This window comes from Chanodichthys erythropterus, chromosome 15 (assembly GCF_024489055.1).
Source record: "Chanodichthys erythropterus isolate Z2021 chromosome 15, ASM2448905v1, whole genome shotgun sequence".
NCBI lineage: Eukaryota > Metazoa > Chordata > Actinopteri > Cypriniformes > Xenocyprididae > Chanodichthys > Chanodichthys erythropterus.
In genome coordinates this window covers 25,267,722-25,291,573 of record NC_090235.1, presented here as the reverse complement: position 1 = coordinate 25,291,573, position 23,852 = coordinate 25,267,722, and the positions used below count along the sequence as shown (strand labels likewise).

The 23,852-nt window shown below is 37.5% G+C and overlaps 1 protein-coding gene across 1 annotated transcript; it reads left to right on the top strand.

Annotated features, from left to right (window-relative positions):
- The first annotated feature begins 877 nt into the window (after positions 1-877).
- Positions 878-23,280, top strand: poc1bl (POC1 centriolar protein homolog B (Chlamydomonas), like). The gene is made up of 11 exons (XM_067412254.1): positions 878-1,127; positions 5,789-6,226; positions 10,955-11,124; positions 14,702-14,891; positions 15,016-15,201; positions 15,668-15,785; positions 16,784-16,960; positions 18,082-18,213; positions 18,318-18,428; positions 21,513-21,665; positions 21,835-23,280. The coding sequence occupies exons 2-11, from the start codon at positions 5,847-5,849 to the stop codon at positions 21,961-21,963; spliced, it is 1,746 nt and encodes a 581-aa protein (XP_067268355.1). The 5' UTR covers positions 878-1,127; positions 5,789-5,846; the 3' UTR covers positions 21,964-23,280.
- Positions 23,281-23,852: the final 572 nt, after the last annotated feature.

The window sequence follows — 23,852 nt, the reverse complement described above, 5'->3', positions numbered from 1 at the left end:
GATTGGACAATCCAACAAACAAACAAACAAACAATTAATCGTTGATTCTCAAAAAACAACACAACTGCACGACTGGAAAGACAAACAAACAAAAAAGTTATAAAGCTGCATAATTCAAACAAACAATGGTTGATAGATAGATAGATAGATAGATAGATAGATAGATAGATAGATAGATAGATAGATAGATAGATAGATAGATAGATAGATAGATAGATAGATAGATACAATGGTTGATTCTCAAAACATATCTAATGAAATTGCTTAATTGGACAAACAAACAAACAAACAAATGATTGATAGATAGATAGATAGATAGATAGATAGATAGATAGATAGATAGATAGATAGATAGATAGATAGATAGATAGATAGATAAAATGGTTGATTCTCAAAACATATCTAATGAAATTGCTTAATTGGACAAACAAACAAACAAACAAACAAATTATTGATTCTCAAAAAACAACACAACTGCACGATTGGACAAACCAAAACAAGCAAACAGCTATAGCCTATAATGGTTGATTCTACTTTTTTTTTTTTTTATAAAACTGCATGATTAGACAAAGAAATAAAAAAACAATCAAACGATAGATAGATAGATAGATAGATAGATAGATAGATAGATAGATAGATAGATAGATAGATAGATAGATAGATAGATAGATAGATAGATAGATAGATAGATAGATAGATAGATAGATAGATAGATAGATAGATAGATAGATAGATTATACTAGGAAAATCTTTTAAAAACATTCGTCAGTGTGAATATTAAATGACGCACAGGGGCTCTTGAGTGTGCAGCTAATGCACGCACAGTGAACTCTAGACTTCCCATAATGCTCCGGTCACGTGGCTCACTTTATGAAGCCAGACTGTCAAATCTGAAACTTCCTGGGGTGCGATGCGGTACATGCAAGACTATGACATTTACTTCAGCAATGTAACTCGTCAAGAGATCGCGCGTTTGTAAAGAGTCCAGCTACTTAAAGCGATTAGCGCAGTTGTGCGGAGTAGAGCGGGTTTGTTGTTTGAGGAGGATGTGTGTGTGCTGACAGTGACACGAGCGGCAAACGAGCAGCTCCTTATATCTGTCTAAGAGCACGGCATGAAGAGATCAGGTAAAATCATCAGCTATTAAGTTACATGAGTCTCGTGTATGTATGTATGTGTGTGTGTGTGTGTGTGCGCGCAATAAGAATATGTTTTGCATGTTAACGAGCCTTCAGTCAGAACACCGATACATTCGATGATGATGATTGTTTGGATGGTTAGTGTTCCATTCACATTCATGTTTTTACACAGAAGGTCACGGTTTTATCGTTGTATTTTGGATGGAAATTGACCTCATTTTATATACCGTTCATATGTTAACCTCCTACTTATATTAATAGTTTGATGATGTCATGTGCTTCTGCTTCATCTTTACGAAGTGATCTCAGATTACTTTGTGTGTATGTGTGTCTCCTTAAAAGAATACCACGGTGCATTGATAATAATACCATAACGCTTTGATGTATACCATGATTTTGAATGATGACCATATTTATTTAAAATGGTGAATGCATAGTAATTCAAGCTCCTAAAGAATTGTATTACTACCATGGTACATGCATCATAGTACCACCATGTTTTCAATTCTACCATGTCCTTCTTTGTTTATGTTTTTGTTAGTGTCTGGTCTGATTATGTGAATGAAAGTTCTTTCAGTCTTTATCCATCACTGCTACTTATTATTTTGGAATTTTCCACTATTAATCTTCTTCCATTTTCTTACAAAATGTGTGTTTCCTTGCCTAAACCAGTCTAGTAGCAGTTCGACCAGGCTGAGTGACCAGCTAAAACCAGGAAACAATTATTTTTCATCAGGGTTGTCTAAAATCCTAAAGAATGTATATTGTAAATTTTAAAATATCATTTAAAAATGTCCAAATAATTTATTTACAGAACAACTAAGTGATCATCTGTATTTTAAAAATTAATGGTAGTTAAAGTTGTGGGACGTGTTTTGAAAAAAATCTGACAAATGAACAGGAACAAGCTGCAAACGGAGAGCTCTTGTCTGACAAGTAAATCTGGATATGTCAATCAATTTGGGCGGGTACTAACTGACATAAATTTAAATAGAGAGTCATCGAAGGCCTATTATGTACAGTATATAATCATATTGCTTTCAGCAGGAACCGTAACACAGCTGTAGTCTATAACACAGATGTTCTGGCTCCTGATCCACAAGTAGTAGCAACAACATCCATATTACTGTAAACACTATAATGACAATGTTCTGACTAAACCCTCCTTAGTTGGCTGTACTAACAGTCCTGGTTGTCTCATTTTCCCCTGCTTATTAATACAACACAGATGGTCAGAAATTACTATCATAATTCACTCAACCTCATGTTGTTCAAAACTTGTATAACTTTTTTTTTTTGGTGGAACACAAAAGGAGAAGTTTAGCAGAATGTCTGAGCTTCTCTCTTCCACACAATGAAAGTGGATGGTGACCAGCTTCAAAATGGACAACAAAAAGCTTTAAGGTTGCCTGTATTTCCCAGACATTATAAACAAAGTCTTCTGAAGTCATATGATAGTTTAGCTTCGACAGCTGTGGCCACCATTCACTTTCATTATAAGGAAAACAACAGGTTGGACATTCTGCCGTGAATGTTTCCTTTAGTGTATCATGAAAGAAAGTAAAACGGGTCACAAAACCAGTTTTTGAACCTTATCGTTTAAAGGTAATAATGCCACAAAGGTGATACTTAAGCTTCTCAACCCTAAAGAGCTGCAGTTCCCCAGCTTTCCCACATCCATCCAACCTATCAGGTTTAGTACGGAAGTTTTTATGGGTGCCCAGTCAAGGGTTGCTTTCAGAGAGCTCTCCATTTTGTAATCCCAGAAAGCTTTTGTCCCTTGGCTGGTGACCAGTCTTTTGGAAAGTGGCAGCTACATCTTCAATAGATCTGGGCAGCAGAAGAAAACATACTCTGTAATAAAGCTCTTTTTATAATTTTTTAATACATTTTGTAAAAAATAAATAGATATGTATAAGTGACTTAAAGGGATAGTTCACCCAAAAATAAAAAAAATCATTGTCATCATTTATTCACCCTCAAGCTTTTCTAAACCTGTATGAGTTTCTTTGTTCTATTGAACACCAAAGAAGATATTTTGAAGAATGTTGGTAACCAAACGGATGCTGTTCCCCATTGACTTCCATAGTATTAAAAAAAAAAAAAATACTATGGAAGTCAATGGGGATCAGAAGGTTTGCTCACAAACAATCTTCAGAATATCTTCTTTTGTGTTCAGCAGAAGAAATAAACTCAAAACCCAAATGATTTTGACGGAATTTTTAATTTTGAAAGTGTTGAAACGCTTTTTGGGCCCACTTTTTTTTTTGAGGACCAAAAATGTGTATAAAGCTGCGTCTCCACCTCAGGAGCTTTCCTCAGGAACTAGGGACTTTGGGGTGGTACTCTGTTTCCCCCTCAGAAAGTTCCTGCTCTCGAGGTAGTACTTTTTCTGGAACTTTCAGGGGTGGGACTTGGGCATTGATCATGCTGATTGGTTAAGTTCACTCAGCATTTTGATTGGTTGACTCCACACAGCATTTTATTTCAACCACCATTTTTAAAAGTCTGTTGTGGTGAGTGCAGCAAGAGTTGCTTTCTATTCAAATCAACAATGGAGTTGAAAAAATACAACCGATAGACCGATGATGAGGTCCAGGCTTTATTAAGCTTATATGCAGAGGACCAAATCCAGCGGGAACTGCAAAGTCACGCACAGTCCTACATCATCGTACCAATTTGCCTAATCTTCACAGTACTTAAGACCGTGATGGAAACGTAGATCGCAACAGGTCTGGGGGTGAAAAAATTATATATCATTTGTAATTTAAAGGTGCCCTAAAACTTTTTTTTAAAAGATGTAATATAATTCTAAGGTGTCCCCTGAATGTGTCCTTGAAGTTTCAGCTCAAAATACCCCATAGATTTTTTTTTAATTAATTTTTATAACTGCCTATTTTGGGGCATAATTAGAAATGAGCCGATTCAGGGTGTGTGGCCCCTTTAAATCTGGTGCTCCACGCCCCAAGAGCTCGCGCTTGCCTTAAACAACATAAAAAAAGTTCAAACAGCTAATATAACCCTCAAAATGGATCTTTACAAAGTGTTCGTCATGCAGCATGTCTAATCGCGTAAGTACAGTGTTTATTTTGATGTTTACATTTGATTCTGAATGAGTTTGATGGTGCTCCGTGGCTAACGGCTAATACTACACTGTTGGAGAGATTTATAAAGAATGAAGTTGTGTTTATGAATTATACAGACTGCAAGTGTTTAAAAATGAAAATAACAACGGCTCTTGTCTCCGTGAATACAGTAAGAAACGATGGTAACTTTAACCACATTTAACAGTACATTAGCAACATGCTAACGAAACATTTAGAAAGACAATTTACAAATATCACTAAAATATCATGTTATCATGAATCATGTCAGTTGTTATTGCTCCATTTGCCATTTTTTGCTATTGTCCTTGCTTGTTTACCTAGTCTGATGATTCAGCTATGCACAGATCCAGACGTTCTGCCCTTGTCTAATTCCTTTCATAATGTTAGGAACATGAGCTGGCATATGCAAATATTGGGGGCGTACACCCTGACTGTTGCGTAACAGTCGGTGTTATGTTGAGATTCGCCTGTTCTTCGGAGGTCTTTTAAACAAATGAGATTTATATAAGAAGGAGGAAACAAAGGAGTTTGAGACTCACTGTATGTCATTTCCATGTACTGAACTCTTGTTATTTAACTATGCCGAGGTAAATTCAATTTTTGAATCTAGGGCACCTTTAATGGTTATATTTATGACAAAGTTTTGGAACGTTACTATGAGCAAATGTTTCATAACAGGCATATGGTTTCAACACAAGATGTACAGTTAAACCTATACGTGTGTTACTATTTTTAAAGAGCACTCAGAAGTGGAAGCAATTTAAAACAAGCCAATAAGCAAATAGGTATTTATAGCATCTAGTTGGATCTTCTGAGAATGTTCTGAGTTTGTTTTCATGAATACCTTCCCCTCTTTTCGCTCGCTCTTGCACACATTCATACAGGAGTTAAGCCTGTATCTGCCATCAACTGTTAAACTGCTAAATATTTTAACCACAGACTCCCAAATATTTGAAGTGCATTGATGGTCCATTTACATTATGTAGTGTACAGTTTTGTTGCATATAAATGTGTGTGTACGGCAGCAACATTCATCATTAAATGAGGTTAAAAGGTTGAAGTGTTGTGATTGAGGAATGGGATTACTGTTTCAGACTGTCTGTCTGTCACGACCACTGTTCAGCTAAATCCCTGCCTGCTGAAATATTAATGCAGCTCAATTATGTGATTACTCCGTTACCCTCAGTTGATGATGGATTGTCTGTATTCAACCCTCAAATTCAGCTTCAGTGATTGGAGTTGGCGTTTAGCATGAGACTTTAGTCAAAGAGCCTGGGATTAAAAAGTAGAAACGATGTGACTGAATAATATATGTTCTGACACTTTGTTGTTGTTGCTTTTCTTGATAATGTATCTGCTATCTTGTCCTGAAATCATTGTAAATGTATATTTTTCAATTGCAAAGTTAAATTTACTCTATTTTACTTATTTGTTGTTCGTAAACAGTACATTGTTTATTGACAAGGCTTTCAGTAGATCAGTCTGGCCAATGTATCAGTCTATCACTAATCTGCACCTTCTCTTTTCTCTGTCACCCTTCAGAAAGTTGGGAGTCTGGGGCTCTTTGACTGGTGCTGTTAGTGGTGCTGGCTGCCAGGTCATGAAGATCCGCTGGTCAAGGAAGGTGGCTCTCCTGGCCAAGGTCGGCTTCCTCTTTTCTCTGCTGTGGCTCTTCTATCTCCTTGTAGTCCGCTCTTCCCCTCCATCTCTGGGTGATAATGATGGTCAACGCGACATCCTGGTCCGTGACCTTCCATCCACTGAGGAGGAGGAGGACTCCGACAGCCTCCAGCGGCCCGTTTATGAGAAGCTAGCACCAGACTCCAACGCTCCTGGAGAATATGGCCGAGCCACTCGATTGACCCTCAGCACTGAGGAGAAGAAAGAGGAGGAGGCCAGCATTGAGCGCTATGCCATCAACATCTTCATCAGCGACAAGATATCCCTCCATCGCCATATTCAAGACAACAGGATGCACGAGTATGTCTGCCACACCTTACCTCACAGCAATGGGCTCGTTACACACTCTCCTACCACCTAGCAATGCCTAAAGGTTGGCCCTTAAATCATAGATTTAACAGTTTTGTTCCTATAGTGTGTGGAGTGCCGTGATGTAACCGAGACAACACACCACATTCACAAACAACCCGACTGTGAACATGGGAAATCTCAGAAATCTAACCCTAACTGCAGATTTAATCACTCTTAACACACATCACACCACAGGAAAATCTGATAAGATAATCTGTAGAGCCATCAAGATAATCAGGAGTTTACCTGTTATTATCAGATGGTTAGAATTGGGCCCAGAATTGGGCAGATTATCTTGTAGTGTGTGGGTGCCTTTAGAATCTAAATAGCAACATGCTGAAAAGACTATAGTAACTATGGTTTAGCAACCACAGAGAATGCCTTAGCAGCCACAAAGCAATGTGCTAAAAACCCTCTAAACACCTTATTAACTGTATAGCAAAGCCCTGCCGACCACCTAGCAACACGGTAGCAACCATCCAGAACACCCAAACAACCACACAACAAAATGCACCTTAATAACTGTAAGGAAAAGTCCTGGAAACCACCTAGCAACACCTTAGCAACCATCCAGAACATCCTAAAAACTGCATAGCAAAATGTTATAAACAATATAGTAACTATATATTAATAATCATGGAAACCACCTAGCAACACTTTAGTGACCATCCAGTACATCCTAACTTCATAGCAACGTGCTAAAAACACTTAGAACACCTTAGTAACTGTATAGCAAAGCCCTGAACCACCTAAAAACACCTTGGCAAACATCCAGAACATCCTAGCAACTGCACAGCGACATGCACCAGAGTAAATGTATAGCAAAACCCTGGCAACCACCTAGCAACTCCTTAGCGACCATCCAGTACATCCTAACAACTTTATAGCGACATGCCAAAAACACCCAGAACACCTTAGTAACTGTATAGCAAAGCCCTGAACCACCTAAAAACCCCGTAGCAACCATCCAGAACACCCTAACAACTGCACAGTAACATGCTAAAAACACTCAGAACACCTTGGTAACTGTATAGCAAAGCCCTAGTAACTTCCTAGCAACACCATGTTAACCACCCAGAACACCAAGCAACTGCATAGCAACATGCACTTTGGTAACTGTATAGCAAAGCCCTGGTAACCACCAAGAAAAACCACCAAGGATCTAGGATCATGTTGGTGACTTTTGCTCAGGCAAACACCATCTGAAATCAAAAACAAACACCATCAAAATCCTCTGTACATGCCATTGCAATTATGTTCATAGAGGCCTGTGTCAAATAATGCTATTATATTGCATTACATATAAGCATGAAAAATAAATAGGAAATGTGCTTGTTTTCACATCCAGAGGAATTGAAATCATGTCCTGAATTGTGATTTATACACTTCAGTCCACTTCACCGGTTTACAGATGTTGTCTGTTGTCTGAAATGAATCCATCGCTTGCAGCCAGACAACATGATTAAAAATGAACAACAATAGAAAAAAGGGCTGGGATGTTTTCTCAGAACAGCAATGCTTTTGTGAGAATAATTGTTTCATGGCTCTTGTCACACAATCATGAGTAGGGTTCAAGCTGCTGCTCTGAAAAGAGAAAGTGTCCCCATGGAAGACGAGAAGTGAGACAAATTGGATACGTTTTTTTCCCCTGCAGTCTTTTAACTGCTCTCCGGGTGCCACATCACAGGCTCTCCTGGAGATCACACACAGCAGGAGCACATTTCTTGGCATCAGCAGGGATTTTTATCTGTTAGTGTAAAGTTCTTTTGCTTGCTTTCTGAAATAACTTTTAGGCAAGTTAGTTCTTGTCAAAGACTTAAGCATTACTGACAGAAATGTTGTGCATTTCTCTTTGTAGGGAAAATTATGGTAAAATCTGCACAAATGTAGTTGCCGTCAGTGAATGTCTCTAGTCTTTAAGAACAAAAAGTCCTAATGAAGTCTGCATTTATTTGATTAAAAATACAGTTAAAAAAAGTAATATTTTGAAATATTATTACAAATTAAAATGACTGTTTTTAATTTTGTTTTTTAATTTTCAGCATCATTACTTTGGTCTTTAGTGTCACATGATCCTTCAGAAATCATTATCAATTTTAAAAACAGTTGTGCTGCTTAATATTTATGTGGAACCTGATACATTTTTTCAAGATTCTTTGATGAATAGAAAGTTCAAAAGAACAGCATTTATTCATTATTATAAATGTAACATTAAAGGTGCCCTAGAAAGTCTTTTTAAAAGATGTAATATAAGTCTAAGGTGTCCCCTGAATGTTTCTGTGAAGTTTCAGCTCAAAATACCCCATATATATATATATTTTTTTTTAACTGCCTATTTTGGGGCATCATTAACTATGCACTGATATATAGGTTGCCGCCCCTTTAATTCTTGTGCTCCCCCGCCCCTGGAGCTCACGCTTGCCTTGAACAGCATAAACACAGTTTACACAGCTAATATAACCTTCAATTGGATCTTTACAAAGTGTTCGTCATGCAACATGTCTAATCGCTTAAGTATTGTATTTATTTGGATGTTTACATTTGATTCTGAATGAGTTTGATGTTGCTTCATGGCTAAAGCTAACATTACACACTGTTGGAGAGATTTAGACGTTGTGTTTATGAATTATAAAGACTGCAAGTGTTTAATAATGAAAATAGTGACGGCTCTTGTCTCCGTGAATACAGTAAGAAACGATGGTAACTTTAACCACATTTAACAGTAGATTAGCAACATGCTAACGAAACGACAATTTACAAATATCACTAAAAATATCATGGATCATGTCAGTTATTATTTCTCCATCTGCCATTTTTCGTTATTGTCCTTGCTTGCTTACCTAGTCTGATGATTCTGCTGTGCACATCCAGACGTTCTGCCCTTGTCTAATGGCATGAACATGAGCTGGCATATGCAAATACATAACAGTCGGTGTCATGTTGAGATTCGCCTGTTCTTCGGAGGTCTTTTAAACAAATGAGATTTATATAAGAAGGAGGAAACAATGGAGTTTGAAACTCATTTTATGTCTTTTCCATGTACTGAACTCTTGTTATTCAGCTATGCCAAGGTAAATTCAATATTTAATTCTAGGGCACCTTTAAATGATGAGTGTCTTGTAGCTTTGGAACCTGCATTTTTGAAATAGAGTTTCACTGTCCCTCCATCTCTTTTTCTTGTTTCTCAGAATGCTGTGAAAATTTCTCTGGCATGTCTGTTTGTCTCTCACCTCTCCTTCAACTCTGTCTCTGAACCAGAAATGGCTGCTTACAGATTTTGAATTTGAGGAATGAAGTCAAACACTAAGAAAAATGATTGTTTAATGAATTGAAAGTGACATTTATTGACTCCATATGCACCTCTGAGTGAGAGTCCTTCTTCATACCATAATTGTCATGTGCAACATTATAAGTCGGCATTCATACTTAAAGGGGTGATATAATGCCATTTTTACAAAAATGTAAAATAAGTCTCTGATGTCCACTCTGTGTGTGTATGTAAAGTTTTAGCTCAAAATACCCCACACATCATTTTTTATAGCATTTTAAATTTCACACTTTTTGAGAGTGAGCAAAAACGCTCTGTGTGTGTGTCCCTTTAAATGCAAATGAGCTGCTGCTCCTACGAAGAGGGCGGGGTTTCAAGAGCTCGTGTTAGCACATAGTTAGCAGTGCCAATTACCTCACGAAGACTCACTGAAAATGTCAGAAACTGTTCAGCCTTTTATGTTCAAACCAGAGTCGGACAATGATGGAGAGACTCAAGAATAAGTGACAACATGTAGAATGCAACAGGACGTTTCTGAATGGTTAGTTGATGAATTTATGAAGCTGATGTGGAATATCTTAGTCATTGATTAGCATATTCTGTCATGATAATCTATAATTCGCTCATGTGGGAACTGTTGGAAGATGCCTACAGAGCCAAAGAATATGCTGCATGATGATAGAACAGGTACAGTTTAGTTTAATTACAGTTATAACTTATGTTGGCATCTTGTTTTTATGACATGCTATTGCATTTGTGTTACATACTGTATCGCAATAACATGGCCTCACCCCTGTTGCATGTTCTGGGGGGCAGGGTTTATGTAAATTTTAGAGCTAGAGATGTCACCAACCCGGGAAGAAGCTTGTCGTAGTATCTACCAGCTGTTTGTTGTAGTCCTTAAACAGAGAATTCTTTAAAAGAAAATATCTCTTTGCTTTGAACTTTGAGTATTGTAACTTTGCAGATGGTGTGTATGCTCTAACAGCAAAATCACACACTAACTAAAGTTAAAAAAGTGAAATCATAATCAACCACCCCTTTAAGGATGAGCATATGGAGTTGTCAGGTTCATGTTTTAGATGTTCACATTTGCACATTGTAATATGTAGTGGGGCAGTCGTGGCCTAATGGTTGGAGAGTCAGACTCGTAACCCGGAATGGCTGCCCACTGCTCCGGGTGTGTGTGATAAGTGTGTGTTCACTACTCACTACTCCTATTGTGTATGCACTAATTGGATGGGTTAAATGCAGAAGGCAAAGTCCGAGTATGGGTTACCATACTTGACCTTTACATGTCACTTTAGTGTGTAACTCACAGGGGAAACAGTTTGCCTAAACCACATGATTTGAATAAATGCCAGTTTGCTTAACCGTCTTAACCCTCTTCTCTTTTTTTGCAATGCCAGATGCAAAGCAAAGAAGTACAACATCCGCCATCTGCCTACAACATCAGTGGTCATAGCATTTTACAATGAGGCCTGGTCCACTTTACTCAGAACCATCCATAGTGTGCTGGAGACCACGCCAGCCATCCTACTGAAGGAGATCATACTCGTGGATGACTTCAGCGACAGAGGTAAAGGGACACTTTCTAGACAGACTTCAGATCCTATCTAGATCCAACTCCCCCCACGTTACATATCCTTAAACCTACCTGTCTCTGCCCCCTGGATCTAAACCTACCCATCCCCACCCCCTGGATCTAGTTACAACTCCTCCCACTTTACATATCCCTAAACCTACCTGTCTCCGCCCCCTGGATCTAAACCTACCCATCCCCTGGATCTAGATCCAACTGCCCCCACTTTACATATCCCTAAACCTACCCGTCTCCGCCCCCTGGATCTAAACCTACCCATCCCCACCCCCTGGATCTAGATCCAACTCCCCCCACTTTACATATCCCTAAACCTACCCATCCCCACCCCCTGGATCTAGATCCTACTCCTTCCACTTTACATATCCCTAAACCTACCCGTCTCCGCCCCCTGGATCTAAACCTACCCATCCCCACCCCCTGGATCTAGATCCAACTCCCCCCACTTTACATATCCCTAAACCTACCCGTCTCCACCCCCTGGATCTAGATCCAAATCCCCCCACTTTACATATCCCTAAACCTACCCGTCTCCGCCCCCTGGATCTAAACCTACCCATCCCCACCCCCTGGATCTAGATCCAACTCCTTCCACTTTACATATCCCTAAACCTACCCTTCTCTGCCCCCTGGATCTAGATCCAACTCCCCCCACTTTACATATCCCTAAACCTACCCGTCTCCGCCCCCTGGATCTAAACTTACCCATCCCCACCCCCTGGATCTAGATCCAACTCCCCCCACTTTACATATCCCTAAACCTACCCGTCTCTGCCCCCTGGATCTAAACCTAACCATCCCCACCCCCTGGATCTAGATCCAACTCCCCCCATTTTACATATCCCTAAACCTACCCGTCTCCGCCCCCTGGATCTAAACTTACCCATCCCCACCCCCTGGATCTAGATCCAACTCCCCCCACTTTACATATCCCTAAACCTACCCGTCTCTGCCCCCTGGATCTAAACCTATCCATCCCCACCCCCTGGATCTAGATCCAACTCCCCCCATTTTACATATCCCTAAACCTACCCGTCTCCGCCCCCTGGATCTAAACTTACCCATCCCCACCCCCTGGATCTAGATCCAACTCCTTCCACTTTACATATCCCTTAACCTACCCATCTCCGCCCCCTGGATCTCGTGTAGTCTGCAGTGAATGGCTACTGAATTAATATGCAAAGAATATGTTGGAATGTTGGAAAAATTTTGAACCTATTAGGTGCTACACTGCTTTTGATTAATTAAAGAATTAGTTCACTTTAAAATGAAAATTACCCCAAGATTTCTCACCCTCAAGCCATCCTAGGTGTATATGACTTTCTTCTTTCTGATGAACACAATCTGAATTATGTTCAAAAATATCCTGAGGCATACAAGCTTTATAATGGCAGTGAACAAGGACCAACAAGTTTGAAGCTCAAGAAAGTGCACCCATACGGCTCTGCGGGGTTAATATAAGGCCTTCTGAAGTGAAGTGATGTGTTTTTGTAAGAAAAATATCCAAGCAAAATATCAAGCTTCTGCCAGAGTGCCTTCTGTAGTCAACTTAGGAAGAAATTGCAACTGATGAGACAAATATGAGAGCTGGGCTGGCGGAAGATAGATATTTTACTTTATAACTTGTTAAATATGGATATTTTTATTACACAATTGCATCGCTTCGCTTTAGAAGGCCTTTATTAACCCTCTGGAGCCGTGTGGAGAATGTTTATGATGGATGCATGCACTTTCTTTAGCTTCATACTCGTTTTTCCCATTCACTGCCATTATAAAGCCAGGATGCGTCAGGATATGTATTATTATATCTCCGATTGTGTTTCAAATGTCAATTTTATATAATATTACTATTGCTCTTTTTGTTAGTTTATTGATCCGTATTAGATGTTTATTTCAATAATTAATTATTGAATAATATTTTAATAATATTTTACCGTCCACACCGGGTGTGTCTCATACGTCCTGAAAAGTGAAGCTGCGGGCTCTTTGATCACCCCCTGGTGACTGGATGCAGTACAGGTCATAAACCCCGCCCTCTCAATGCAGTCGAATGAGACTTCAGTGAAAACTTAAAAGTAAATTCTGCTTCAAATAAAACTTTCTGAAAGATGGTTTTGGTCATTTAAGGTAGTAGCTAGCAATTTGATGCTATAAAAACGGGGCGTGTCGTCATGATTCGAAGTTGATTGACAGCTTGTCTGAGCACTGTCGGAGCTTCGAGGGGAGATTGAAGATGTATTAATTAACTGTTAATTTTCGATTTCTTTGTTATTTAACACCAACAAAATGAGTTGTTCAGCAGTAAACTGTACTAACCGACCTAACGTTACAGGATCTGACGGATCACTGAACTTTTTTTCTGTAAAATTAAATGTGGGCGTTATAGGCTAATTAATAAATGTAATTAATAAATGTGTGTTAAGATAACACACCTAATGTTAACCATGTCGGGAAAAAGCAGATGATCGTTATCTGGCAGTTACTTATTATTTTTATGGGTATAAAATAATAATTAGCCAGACGACACTAATGATAGCTTACTCTAATTACAGCAATCGATCTCATGTAACAATAGTTGAACTTGATTTAAAATGGCAGGACCGTTTCTGACGATTTAGAGTTGTTTCTAGTGGAATATTATTTTGATTTTATCTTCTGAATTTGCTGTTTCAAAAATATTATTGCTCTAGGAACAGAATAGCCTATTATTTTATAGGTAGAATTTTAAATTGTGTATAATTTTTATAGTCTATCTAAAATACATGAATGATGACGCAGTCGTCTGGGCGGAAGTTTGATACCGCGACTCCGCCTCCGGGCTCCACTGACGATTCCTTCTGCGCATGCCCAGGCTCCAAACTTTTTTTTTGACGTATTGCGTAACGTGTCAGCGCCCATTCATCGGCCCATTTTGGCTTCAGTTCAATACAATGGAAGGAAGCGGCGTCGCGTCATCCATCTTTTTTTTACAGTCTATGGTCCACACCTACAGACAATAACATTCTGTTTATTCTAAGTGCGCTGTGCAGTTATGTTGTCTATCACTTTAAATGCTCAAGCCGGGTGGATTCAGATTGGCTGTCAGTATTTTTATTGTTCATCAGGAAAAAATCCTTCTGAAAATAATTATAACAATATCGTTATCATTATAGTCATGGTGTGGACTGCCCTATTTTCATAGAATTAGAACGATTAATAAAACTTTTTAGTTATAATTATATTTATCATCCTTGGTGTAAACTTACTATGTTTCATATTACTTTTATGTAATGTTTATTATGTTTAAAAATGAAGAATTTTCAACTTGACTTACAAACTTAAACATTTGTCAGTATTTGCATTGAAATATTCTCACACTTTTGCCCATGATTGCATATTTCATGCTTCCTCTACAAAGTTCTGGATAGTAAGGTAGCCATAGTTATCATTCCATATGTGTTTTAATATTAGCTTAGATCCAAATATGTCTACTAGAAAATCTGTTGTTTCCTGTGATTTGGCCATTGTCTGTTGGATCCTGATAAAAAGATTCTAATTCCCTTTGCATGAATCACAGGATATCTGAAGTCACAGCTGGCTCAGTATGTCAGTAACCTGGAGCGTGTTCGTCTCATTCGCACCAAAAAAAGAGAAGGTCTGGTACGGGCACGGCTCATTGGCGCCACCTACGCTACAGGACATGTGCTCACCTTCCTTGACTGCCACTGTGAGTGTGTGCCTGGCTGGATCGAGCCACTGCTGGAGAGGTGGGACTTAAAATTAAATTCAAATGTAGCATAGAAACACTCCAGTAATCCACAGTAAAAAGTGTATGAAGTGTATGTCAATACCAGTGAGATGCAAATTTTTTTAAATCATCTTATGCCTCAGAATTGGTGAGAATGAGACCACCATCATATGTCCGGTGATTGACACCATTGACTGGAACTCATTTGAGTTCTACATGCAGACAGATGAGCCGATGGTGGGCGGCTTTGACTGGAGGCTGACGTTCCAGTGGCATGCCGTGCCTGAAATCGATCGCAAGATACGCAAATCCAGAATTGACCCCATTAGGTTGGTTTCTAGTCAACTTTTCCAAATCCAGCTTTGCTGTGTGGTTTTCTTGGCGGTTTAAGAAACTAATTAGAAATGTTTAAAGGGATAGTCAGCCTTTTAATTTTGGTGCATTCCTATTTCTAAATGAAAGTCACAACGGTTTGCAATCACATGAGACTTTTTAATTTAACTGTCCCTGTAAGACATCCAGGCTTCCAGTAAAAACTTTCTGAAAGTTCACAAGGAAATGTGTATTGTGTTGATTAAATTCAGATGCAGTGCAGTGAATAGACTGAATTTAATGTTCAGACCCAGGGGTACATTAGAATACTGTCCAGTTCTGTGCTAGATTTCTCTCCAGGCTCAGCTGAGGGCAGACCCAGAGGCACTCAACAGAAACTAAGAAGCACTTACCTGCTAGAAAATTGGTGCTAGGGAATATCTTTGATGAATTGCCAATGCTCTGCTGCTTCTCGCTTCACAGGTCTCCCACTATGGCAGGGGGCCTATTTGCTGTCAGCAAGGCCTACTTTGAGTATCTGGGCACTTACGACATGGGCATGGAGGTCTGGGGAGGAGAGAATCTGGAACTTTCTTTCCGGGTAAGACTTCTGTATTCAGTATTCAGGCTACCTATTGTACTGGTAATTCCCATCAGAGCGTGTCGACGGGCTCTTGGTGGCATGACAGACTGAGCATTTATAATTAGACACATCTCTCATATTAGATTTCTTTTTTCGGCCTATGCTTAGAAATGAAGATTGATGGTGTATACCATGGAGTAATCTTTTATGCATATGGAAACAGAATACAGCACTGTATCTTCTAGGGCTGTACGATGTTCATGTATAATTGATGTGCTGTGAATTGGTATACAAAAGCATGTGGGAAATAAAGCTGGAAAATGCCTAAAATAGGAATTCTGTCTGTGTCTCAACGGAGCTAAAGCGCTGTTGTCATGTCATGTTTTATTTCTGACAGGCAGTACACTGCATTAACATCAGATAATCTAACTTTGTTCACTGAAAATGTCATTTGTATGCAAAAAAAAAAAAAAAAAAGTATTCAAGATGAGTCAAATCTCAATAAATAAATTAAGGATGCTCTAGATAAATGCTTTGAAGTTATTAGGTTTCATTTTAAAAATGAAAATGTGTGACATTTTTCAATGTTAAAATACTTTATTGTATCGTATTTTAAAATGCAGAACTATAAATAAGTCAATCATAGGTTGATTTTCCCTAAAAAGCATAAACATTGCTCTGTTTGAGCACCCTAACCATATTTAAAACAATAATTTACAATTAATAATAATTATTTATTTAATAATTTAATTTAAAAAATGAATTATTTTATATATTTAATCATTTATTTTTGTTAATATTTATTAATGTTGTGATTCTAGTTTTACACAATATATACTTTAAATTTTTTATTCATTTTATTTTATTTATTTTTTTATTCACTTAATTTTTTTATTCATTTTTTTTTTTTATTAATAAAATTTATATAAATAATATTCATCAGTTTCATCAGCTATTTGAAATAACTTATTTTAATTTTTTTGTGCTTCATTTTAAACGTATTTTGTTTCTTGCAGGTGTGGCAGTGTGGAGGGTCTTTAGAAATTCACCCATGCTCCCATGTGGGTCATGTGTTCCCCAAGAAAGCGCCATACTCCCGATCCAACTTCCTTCAGAACACTGTCCGTGCTGCGGAGGTTTGGATGGACTCTTACAAACAGCACTTCTATAACCGAAACCCTCCGGCACGCAAGGTACACCTTCATCCACCCACCACAACCTGCCAGTGGGCGGCACCTCTTTAACATCCTATGCTGTAGCATAATCAGAGGTGTAAAGTCATTGTGTTATTCTCTCTTTTACCTCCTTCAGCATTTATCTAGAAAAGTGGTGTGCTTAAAATCGCATATGTACTCCTGAAGGGGAAAAACTGAAAGAGATAAATGATGCTTAGGTTTTGCTTGAATGCTTTTGTTCTATCGGCTTACGGTGTTTGTTTTTCCTTTGGCTGTCTTTGAAAAGCTTATTAGCTGACAAAGATAATAAAACTAGGCCAAACATATATTATATCACCATGACTGACATGAATGTGGCATGTAACTCCAAATTGCTTCGCAGAGAAATTACATTATTAATGATGTGGATCTGTGATCAAATTAAAAATCATTCTCTTGTAGCCACGACACTAAATGCCACGAGTAAGAATATTTGTCCTCTGTTTAACTGCCATTTTGCTGTTCCTGTCCATCAGGTCTGACTGCAAACACACCCTTTCCATATCTGTGTGAGGTGTTAACTAAATTAATATTATCTTGTTTACGTGGTTGGGTTTCTTTGACTTATGGTTTGTTGGAAGTGTGTCGTGGCAGTTCTTGTGTCAACATTACAGGATGACATAGAGGAAGTAGTTGCTTGGCATTCTTGATTGATATATTTTAAGTTGCAACTAGAGTAAAGGTATAAAAAATGCAATTAATATCAGTAAATAAAATAGAAATTAAAAATGAAAATTCTGTCATTTACTCACCCTCAAGTTGTTCCAAACCTGTATGAATTTCTTTCTTCTGCTGAACACAAAAGAATATATTTTGAAGAACGATGGTAACAGTTGATGCACCCCATTCACTTCCATAGTATTTTTTCCATACTATAGAAGTGAATGGGGCCCATCAACAGTTTGCTTTTGTGTTCAGCAGAAGACAGAAATTCATACAGGTTTGGAACAACTTGACGGTGTGTAAAAGATGACTTTTTTGATTTTTGTGTGAACTATCCCTTTAATGCTGAAAAGGTGCGGTTAAGGCGGTCCTTCATAGATTCCAGTCAGTAAATTGTCAGCTTTGTCTCGAGGCCTGATTTTGATTGTCTCTTGTAGGAATCTTATGGGGATATATCTGAAAGGATTGTACTGAGAAAGCGGCTTCAGTGTAAGAGCTTTGAATGGTACCTGCAGAATATCTATCCCGGCCTGCATGTGCCAGAGGACAGGCCTGGATGGCATGGAGCGGTAAGTGACTAATCTAATCTAGTCTAATTCCCTATGAAGTTCCTTTTTGATGTCATTCTCTCTATTTTTCACTGGTTTTACTTCTATCCTGGTTTCTGGTGTAGGTGCGTAGTGCCGGAATCCACTCTGAATGTCTGGACTACAACGCCCCGGACCACAATCCAACAGGAGCTCACCTGTCCTTGTTCGGCTGCCATGGTCAGGGTGGTAATCAGGTAACTAACATCCATATATATATATATATATATATATTTTTTTTTTTTTTTTTTTTTTGCCAATACTAGCAATGATGTTACGTTAAACACTTCTATGAAAAAAAAATTTCATTGGAAAAAATAGCTATAAAAAAATCTTTTTTTGTTATTTTGTTAAATAATAATAATAAAAGCATGAAATATAATAATTTTTTTTTTTTTTGTCACTAGGTCTACATTGTTTTGCAAGGTACATTAATAAAACATTTTAATAACATTTTAATTATAGAAACTGGCTTTTAAAATATCAAGAACAGTACTGTTTTGCATATTATATTTGCATAATATTTACAAAATAGTTATACTGTTTTACTGTTAAGTGATGTATTCATTATTTGAAATTATTACAGCCAATGTTTAAATGTTTATATTTCACCACCAATTTGAAATAGAAACATAATTTAGTTATTAAAAATTGTCTTATGTGCAATCTAAATTTATTAAACTCAGTTTTGATTATTAAATAAATTTGATTAATTAACTTTATTTCGTTTCCAAAAATTGTAAGGTAAAATTCAGTGTTCCAATTAATTAAAAAGTCAAATATTAATACATTTATATTAAAAAAAAAAATATTTCACTTGGTATTTTCGGCCAAGTGCAACCCGAATTTTTGGTTTCGGCCTAGAATTTTCTTTTCGGTGCATCACTACTTTAAAGCCTTAGTTCAGCCCAAAAATGTAAATTCTATCTTTAATTATTATCTTCATCTTAGGAACACAAATTAAGGTCTTTTTGATGAAATATGAGAGCTTTCTGTCCCTACACTAAAATATTAATTTCCACAGCAACGTCTGCTCTCGCGTCAACGCAACAGGCATGTGTCGTGATGCTCTCGTGAACGCATGTTGGAGATTAATATTTTGTAAATGAAGTGGTAAAGTATGTTTTTTGCCGCAAACAAAGCATTCGCGTCACTTCATAAAACTGAGATTAAACCACTGAAATCACATGGATTACTTTAATGATGTCTTTACTACCTTTCTGGGGCTTGGAAGTGGAAGTTGCGTGGACTGTCAATGGAGGGACAGAAAACTCAGATTTCATTAAAAAGATCTTCATTTGTGTTCCGAGCGATTGTCTTACGGGTTTGAACGACATGAGGGTGAGCAATTAATGACAGAATTTTAATTTTTAGATGAACTTACCCTTTAATGCCATATAAGCAGAAGATGGTGGAGGAGAAAGAGTTCTCAAATGTATCGTTAATATGGCGAATTTGAATTTGAGAAAGAGAACGAGATTTGAGAATAGTCTCCTGCAGGGAGTTTACCTCACACTTTGAAAGCTGCTGTCTTACACCACAGCCTGACATCTTCGAAATGAATTAAAGGGGGCTTTCTATTAATGCCAGAGCTATCGAGTAACTTAAAAAATGAGCATGAGGTGCATTTCATGTCCAGTTATATAACACCTACGACAGCAGATGCAGGAGATCCATCAGTTTGCAGCGAAACAAAGCTAGCTTTATTTGTGCTGAAATATAATCCATCCTGAGATGTGCTGCCCTTCTGAGGTTTGTTATTTATCTAGTATCACAGTTGAAGAAATGAATGAGTTGCTGGGGATGTATATTTAATGGAAAGGGCAACCTGCAAATGTGTCCGGTGGCTTATGTCACCGCTCTTCATCAAAGGACTCTGAAGTAGCACCATGTGTGAGTGAAAATCAATGTTTCCACAGCCTGGACTGAAAAGGAAACCTTAGCCACTTCTCCTCAAAGATAGATGTCTGTATGAAATATACATGTGGCTAATGACACTAATGGTGACTGAAGTTTGAACCAGACAGAGACCTTCTCTTCACAGAGGTCACATCTGTCCGTCTGGTAAACACTGGAGATGGATTATTTCACTGAATAGCTACACCTTTTAGTTACTTCCATCATTTTTTTTTTTACCCTCAAAGGATCTACTTCTGATCCTCTGCCTTGAGAAATTGCTTGCTTATGAATTATTTTGAATTAATTTGAATTATTAATGACTTTGATTGTTAACAATATCTGTGCAAACATCCGCATTTGTTGCTTAAATGACATTTGCTGCAGGATATTTTAGGATAGGCGTGTTTTTAGTGATTTTCAAATGCAACAAAAATTATTTCTTAATATTTTTCTGCCTTTTGTGTTTCAAGATTTATGCATTTGCATGAATGGCTTATTTCATTTATTTTCAGTAATATCAAGGATGATGCGACACTAAAAACTTTAGTAATGATTTTAAATTGCAATATATTTAACTATTACTTTTCTTTTTTTTTAACTGTTTTTTTTTTTTTTTAATCAAACCTTGGCTTAGTGAGCTTAAAGGATTAGTTCACTTCAGAATTAAAATTTCCTGATAATTGACTCGGCACCATGTCATCCAAGATGTTTATGTCTTTCTTTCTTCAGTTGAAAAGAAATTATAGTTTTTGAGGAAAACATTCCAGGATTTTTCTCCATATAGTGGACTTCAACAGCTACCAACAGGTTGAAGGTCCAAATTGCAGTTTCAGTGCAGCTTCAAAGGACTCTACATGATCCCAGACGAGGAATAAGGGTCTTATCTAGCAAAACGATTGGTCATTTACTAAAAGAAAATAAAAATTATATACTTATTATATACATTTTGCACTAGCTCTGCGATACGCCGCTCATTCCTCGTCACCCTTATTCCTCGTCTGGGATCATGTAGAGCCCTTTGAAGCTGCATTGAAACTGCAATTTGGACCTTCAACCCCATTTGTAGCTGTTGAAGTCCACTATATGGAGAAAAATCCTGGAATGTTTTCCTCAAAAACTATAGTATTTTGTATAAAATACATTTGTTTTGTGTTGTTTATGGTGAATTCAGGTTAATTGGGACAATTTTTGTCATTGAGATGACTGGGAAAAAATCTGAATCCACCCATGTAATAATAATGATAATATTCAATGACAACATTATATGTTTATCATGAAAATAAATTGAAATTGGCTGTTTGGACTCATTAATGGAAATGAACTTAAAGTCACCAACCTGTATTTCAAACAAAATGTCATTTTTCTCTTTCCATCTCTCTCAGTACTTCGAGTACACATCTCATAAGGAGATTCGGTTTAACTCTGTGACTGAGCTGTGTGCTGAAGTTCAGGATGGAATGACACACATAGGGATGAAGCATTGTCCACAAGACGGTGCTCCCACACCCCCCAGCATCATGTGGGAGTTCAGAGACGTGAGTCTGTTCGCCTGTAGCTCAGTTTATCACAGAAGTGCCATCAGAAAACAGAAGGAGATAAGAAAAAAAACCTTGCTTGTTTGGCATGTTATTGTATATCAGATGTGCTCTCCTGTGGCATTTCTATGCTTAAGACGATCATTATCTGGCAATTGTGTCTTTTCAGGATGGCAGCATATATCATCCACATTCAAACATGTGTATCACGTCCTACCGCACACAAGATGGCCGTACTGATATCCAGATGACAAGTTGCACTCCCGGAGACAAACACCAGCGCTGGAAATTCGAGTGACTTTAAACCTCATGTGAACTTAAATGTAAGTGCAATTATCAAAAGGAATGTCTTTTCCGGGTTGGCATTAAACAAAGGAACTAAGAACAGGCATAAAAATGGGACCCATTCTCCATAAAGTGCCTTTGCAAACCAAAATGAGCATATATTTGTAGTGCCAATTCTCGTGTTTCCTTGCTAGAGACGTTCAGCGTGCTATTACAAGTCTGAAGTGCATATTAGAACTGTTAATAATAACACATTGTAGCAAATTCAACCATCCAACGAACATAGTGTTGTGTTGGAGCAGCGTTTTTGTTTACACTGATGCACTATGCCTTTTAGTGAATCATTTTTAGACTCCGCAGTAGCAAATCTTTAAATCTACTGCACAGCGATTTATTTAATTGTACCAGAAGTGACTGATTTGAAGATGTTGTGAATGGGTTTTGTTGCCTATTGGTCTCCTAGGATATTTTTTTGTGTCATTTTATGACTATTTTTCCTTTTCATTTGTATTGCTAGGGTATTTAGGGTCTTTTCACCTAATTTTGTGCAAGCTCCATGGATGATTTTGGCACTCTGGTGTTAATGGAACTTTACCAGCATTTAAAGTCTCACTCAAACTAACATCAGTGTTCAAATAGCATATTAATATGTATACTTCAGTTTGAAGTAGATTACAGGAACTACACTTCAGAGTTGATACAAAATGTAAAGCAATTTATGGACCAAACTTTTCAGATTGTACATGTTTTCACAGTTTTTTTGTTTTGTTTTGTTTTTTGTCCTAAACCAACTTTACCTTGCATTTAAGAACCAAGATTTTCTCTACAAAACATTAGGGAATTATCCACTTTACCTGTAAATTGTTTTCCTAGGAAAATGTATTGTATGTAATTTATTGACTCAACAGAAAGTGCCTCTTCAGACTCATTTATTTTAAAAAATCAGAGTATACCATGATATTAACCAAAGTAAAACATTCAGAAAATCGACTAAGTGCTATTATCACGGGTGTTCCAGCTTTTAAACATTCAAAACTAGAAAAATAAGACAGGATTATTGGTAAATATCTTGAAAATGCTGTATCGTAAATGACTGTACATGGAAAACGCCTTATTTTTGCACTAAAAAGGATTTAAAATGGCAACACTTTTTTAGGTCTCATTTGTAATTGTCAATTTAATAGGGATTTTGGGAACGTGATCATGAAATTACTACTGATAAAGCACAGTTTGTTGTGACCACGTGTTTTGCTTATGGACTGTAATGAAGTATTTTTGGAACATTGAAAAAGTACAAAGTATTTTTGTCTGTATAAATTAAATTAAAGTTATAAACGTTACATTTGTTGTGGTGGTTTGTTTATCTTGACTGTGAATTTTCCTTGCCTTTCTGTTGCTGTGCTATCTAGTGGTGGGGAATGTGCTGTGGGATTAGACTTTTACTTAAATTTCACATCTCCTTAAAATAAGTTGTACCCTGCACAGTTTTACATTTGCAACCTGAGCGTCTTACACAAACCAGATCAGGAGGAAACCACACAGGACGTTCTGCCAAGTCAGGCTAAAAAGTTTAATGGCACAATTTCCAGGTGTGCCACGCAATTACATAAATGAAGCTAGAGGTCATTGAACATTGTCATCATGATGCTTAGATTTACAGGACGCATAAATTAAGCTGTATTTTCCCCTATGACTTGGATTGTGGGCATGGTGCATGGTGAATCCTCTTAAACTGATGCTAATGTTATCTTCTTATTGGACCTCTGAGAATATTGCAGCAATTAGTCCTTCATGCCTAACTGCCATCTTACTCATCACATTTCCCTTAAGGTCATGCAGTGGTAGTCCAAACAACTCGATTTCTCTGCCAAAAGCTGTATTAAAGTCACAGTAACAAGATGC

Bases quoted from the DNA above. Each gene is read 5' to 3' on its own strand.
- poc1bl (XM_067412254.1), top strand. From the start codon at position 5,847: ATGAAGATCCGCTGGTCAAGGAAGGTGGCTCTCCTGGCCAAGGTCGGC. The intron at 11,125-14,701 runs GTAAAGGGACAC...CATGAATCACAG, and splicing joins GGATGACTTCAGCGACAGAG to GATATCTGAAGTCACAGCTG. The intron at 15,786-16,783 runs GTAAGACTTCTG...TGTTTCTTGCAG, and splicing joins ATCTGGAACTTTCTTTCCGG to GTGTGGCAGTGTGGAGGGTC.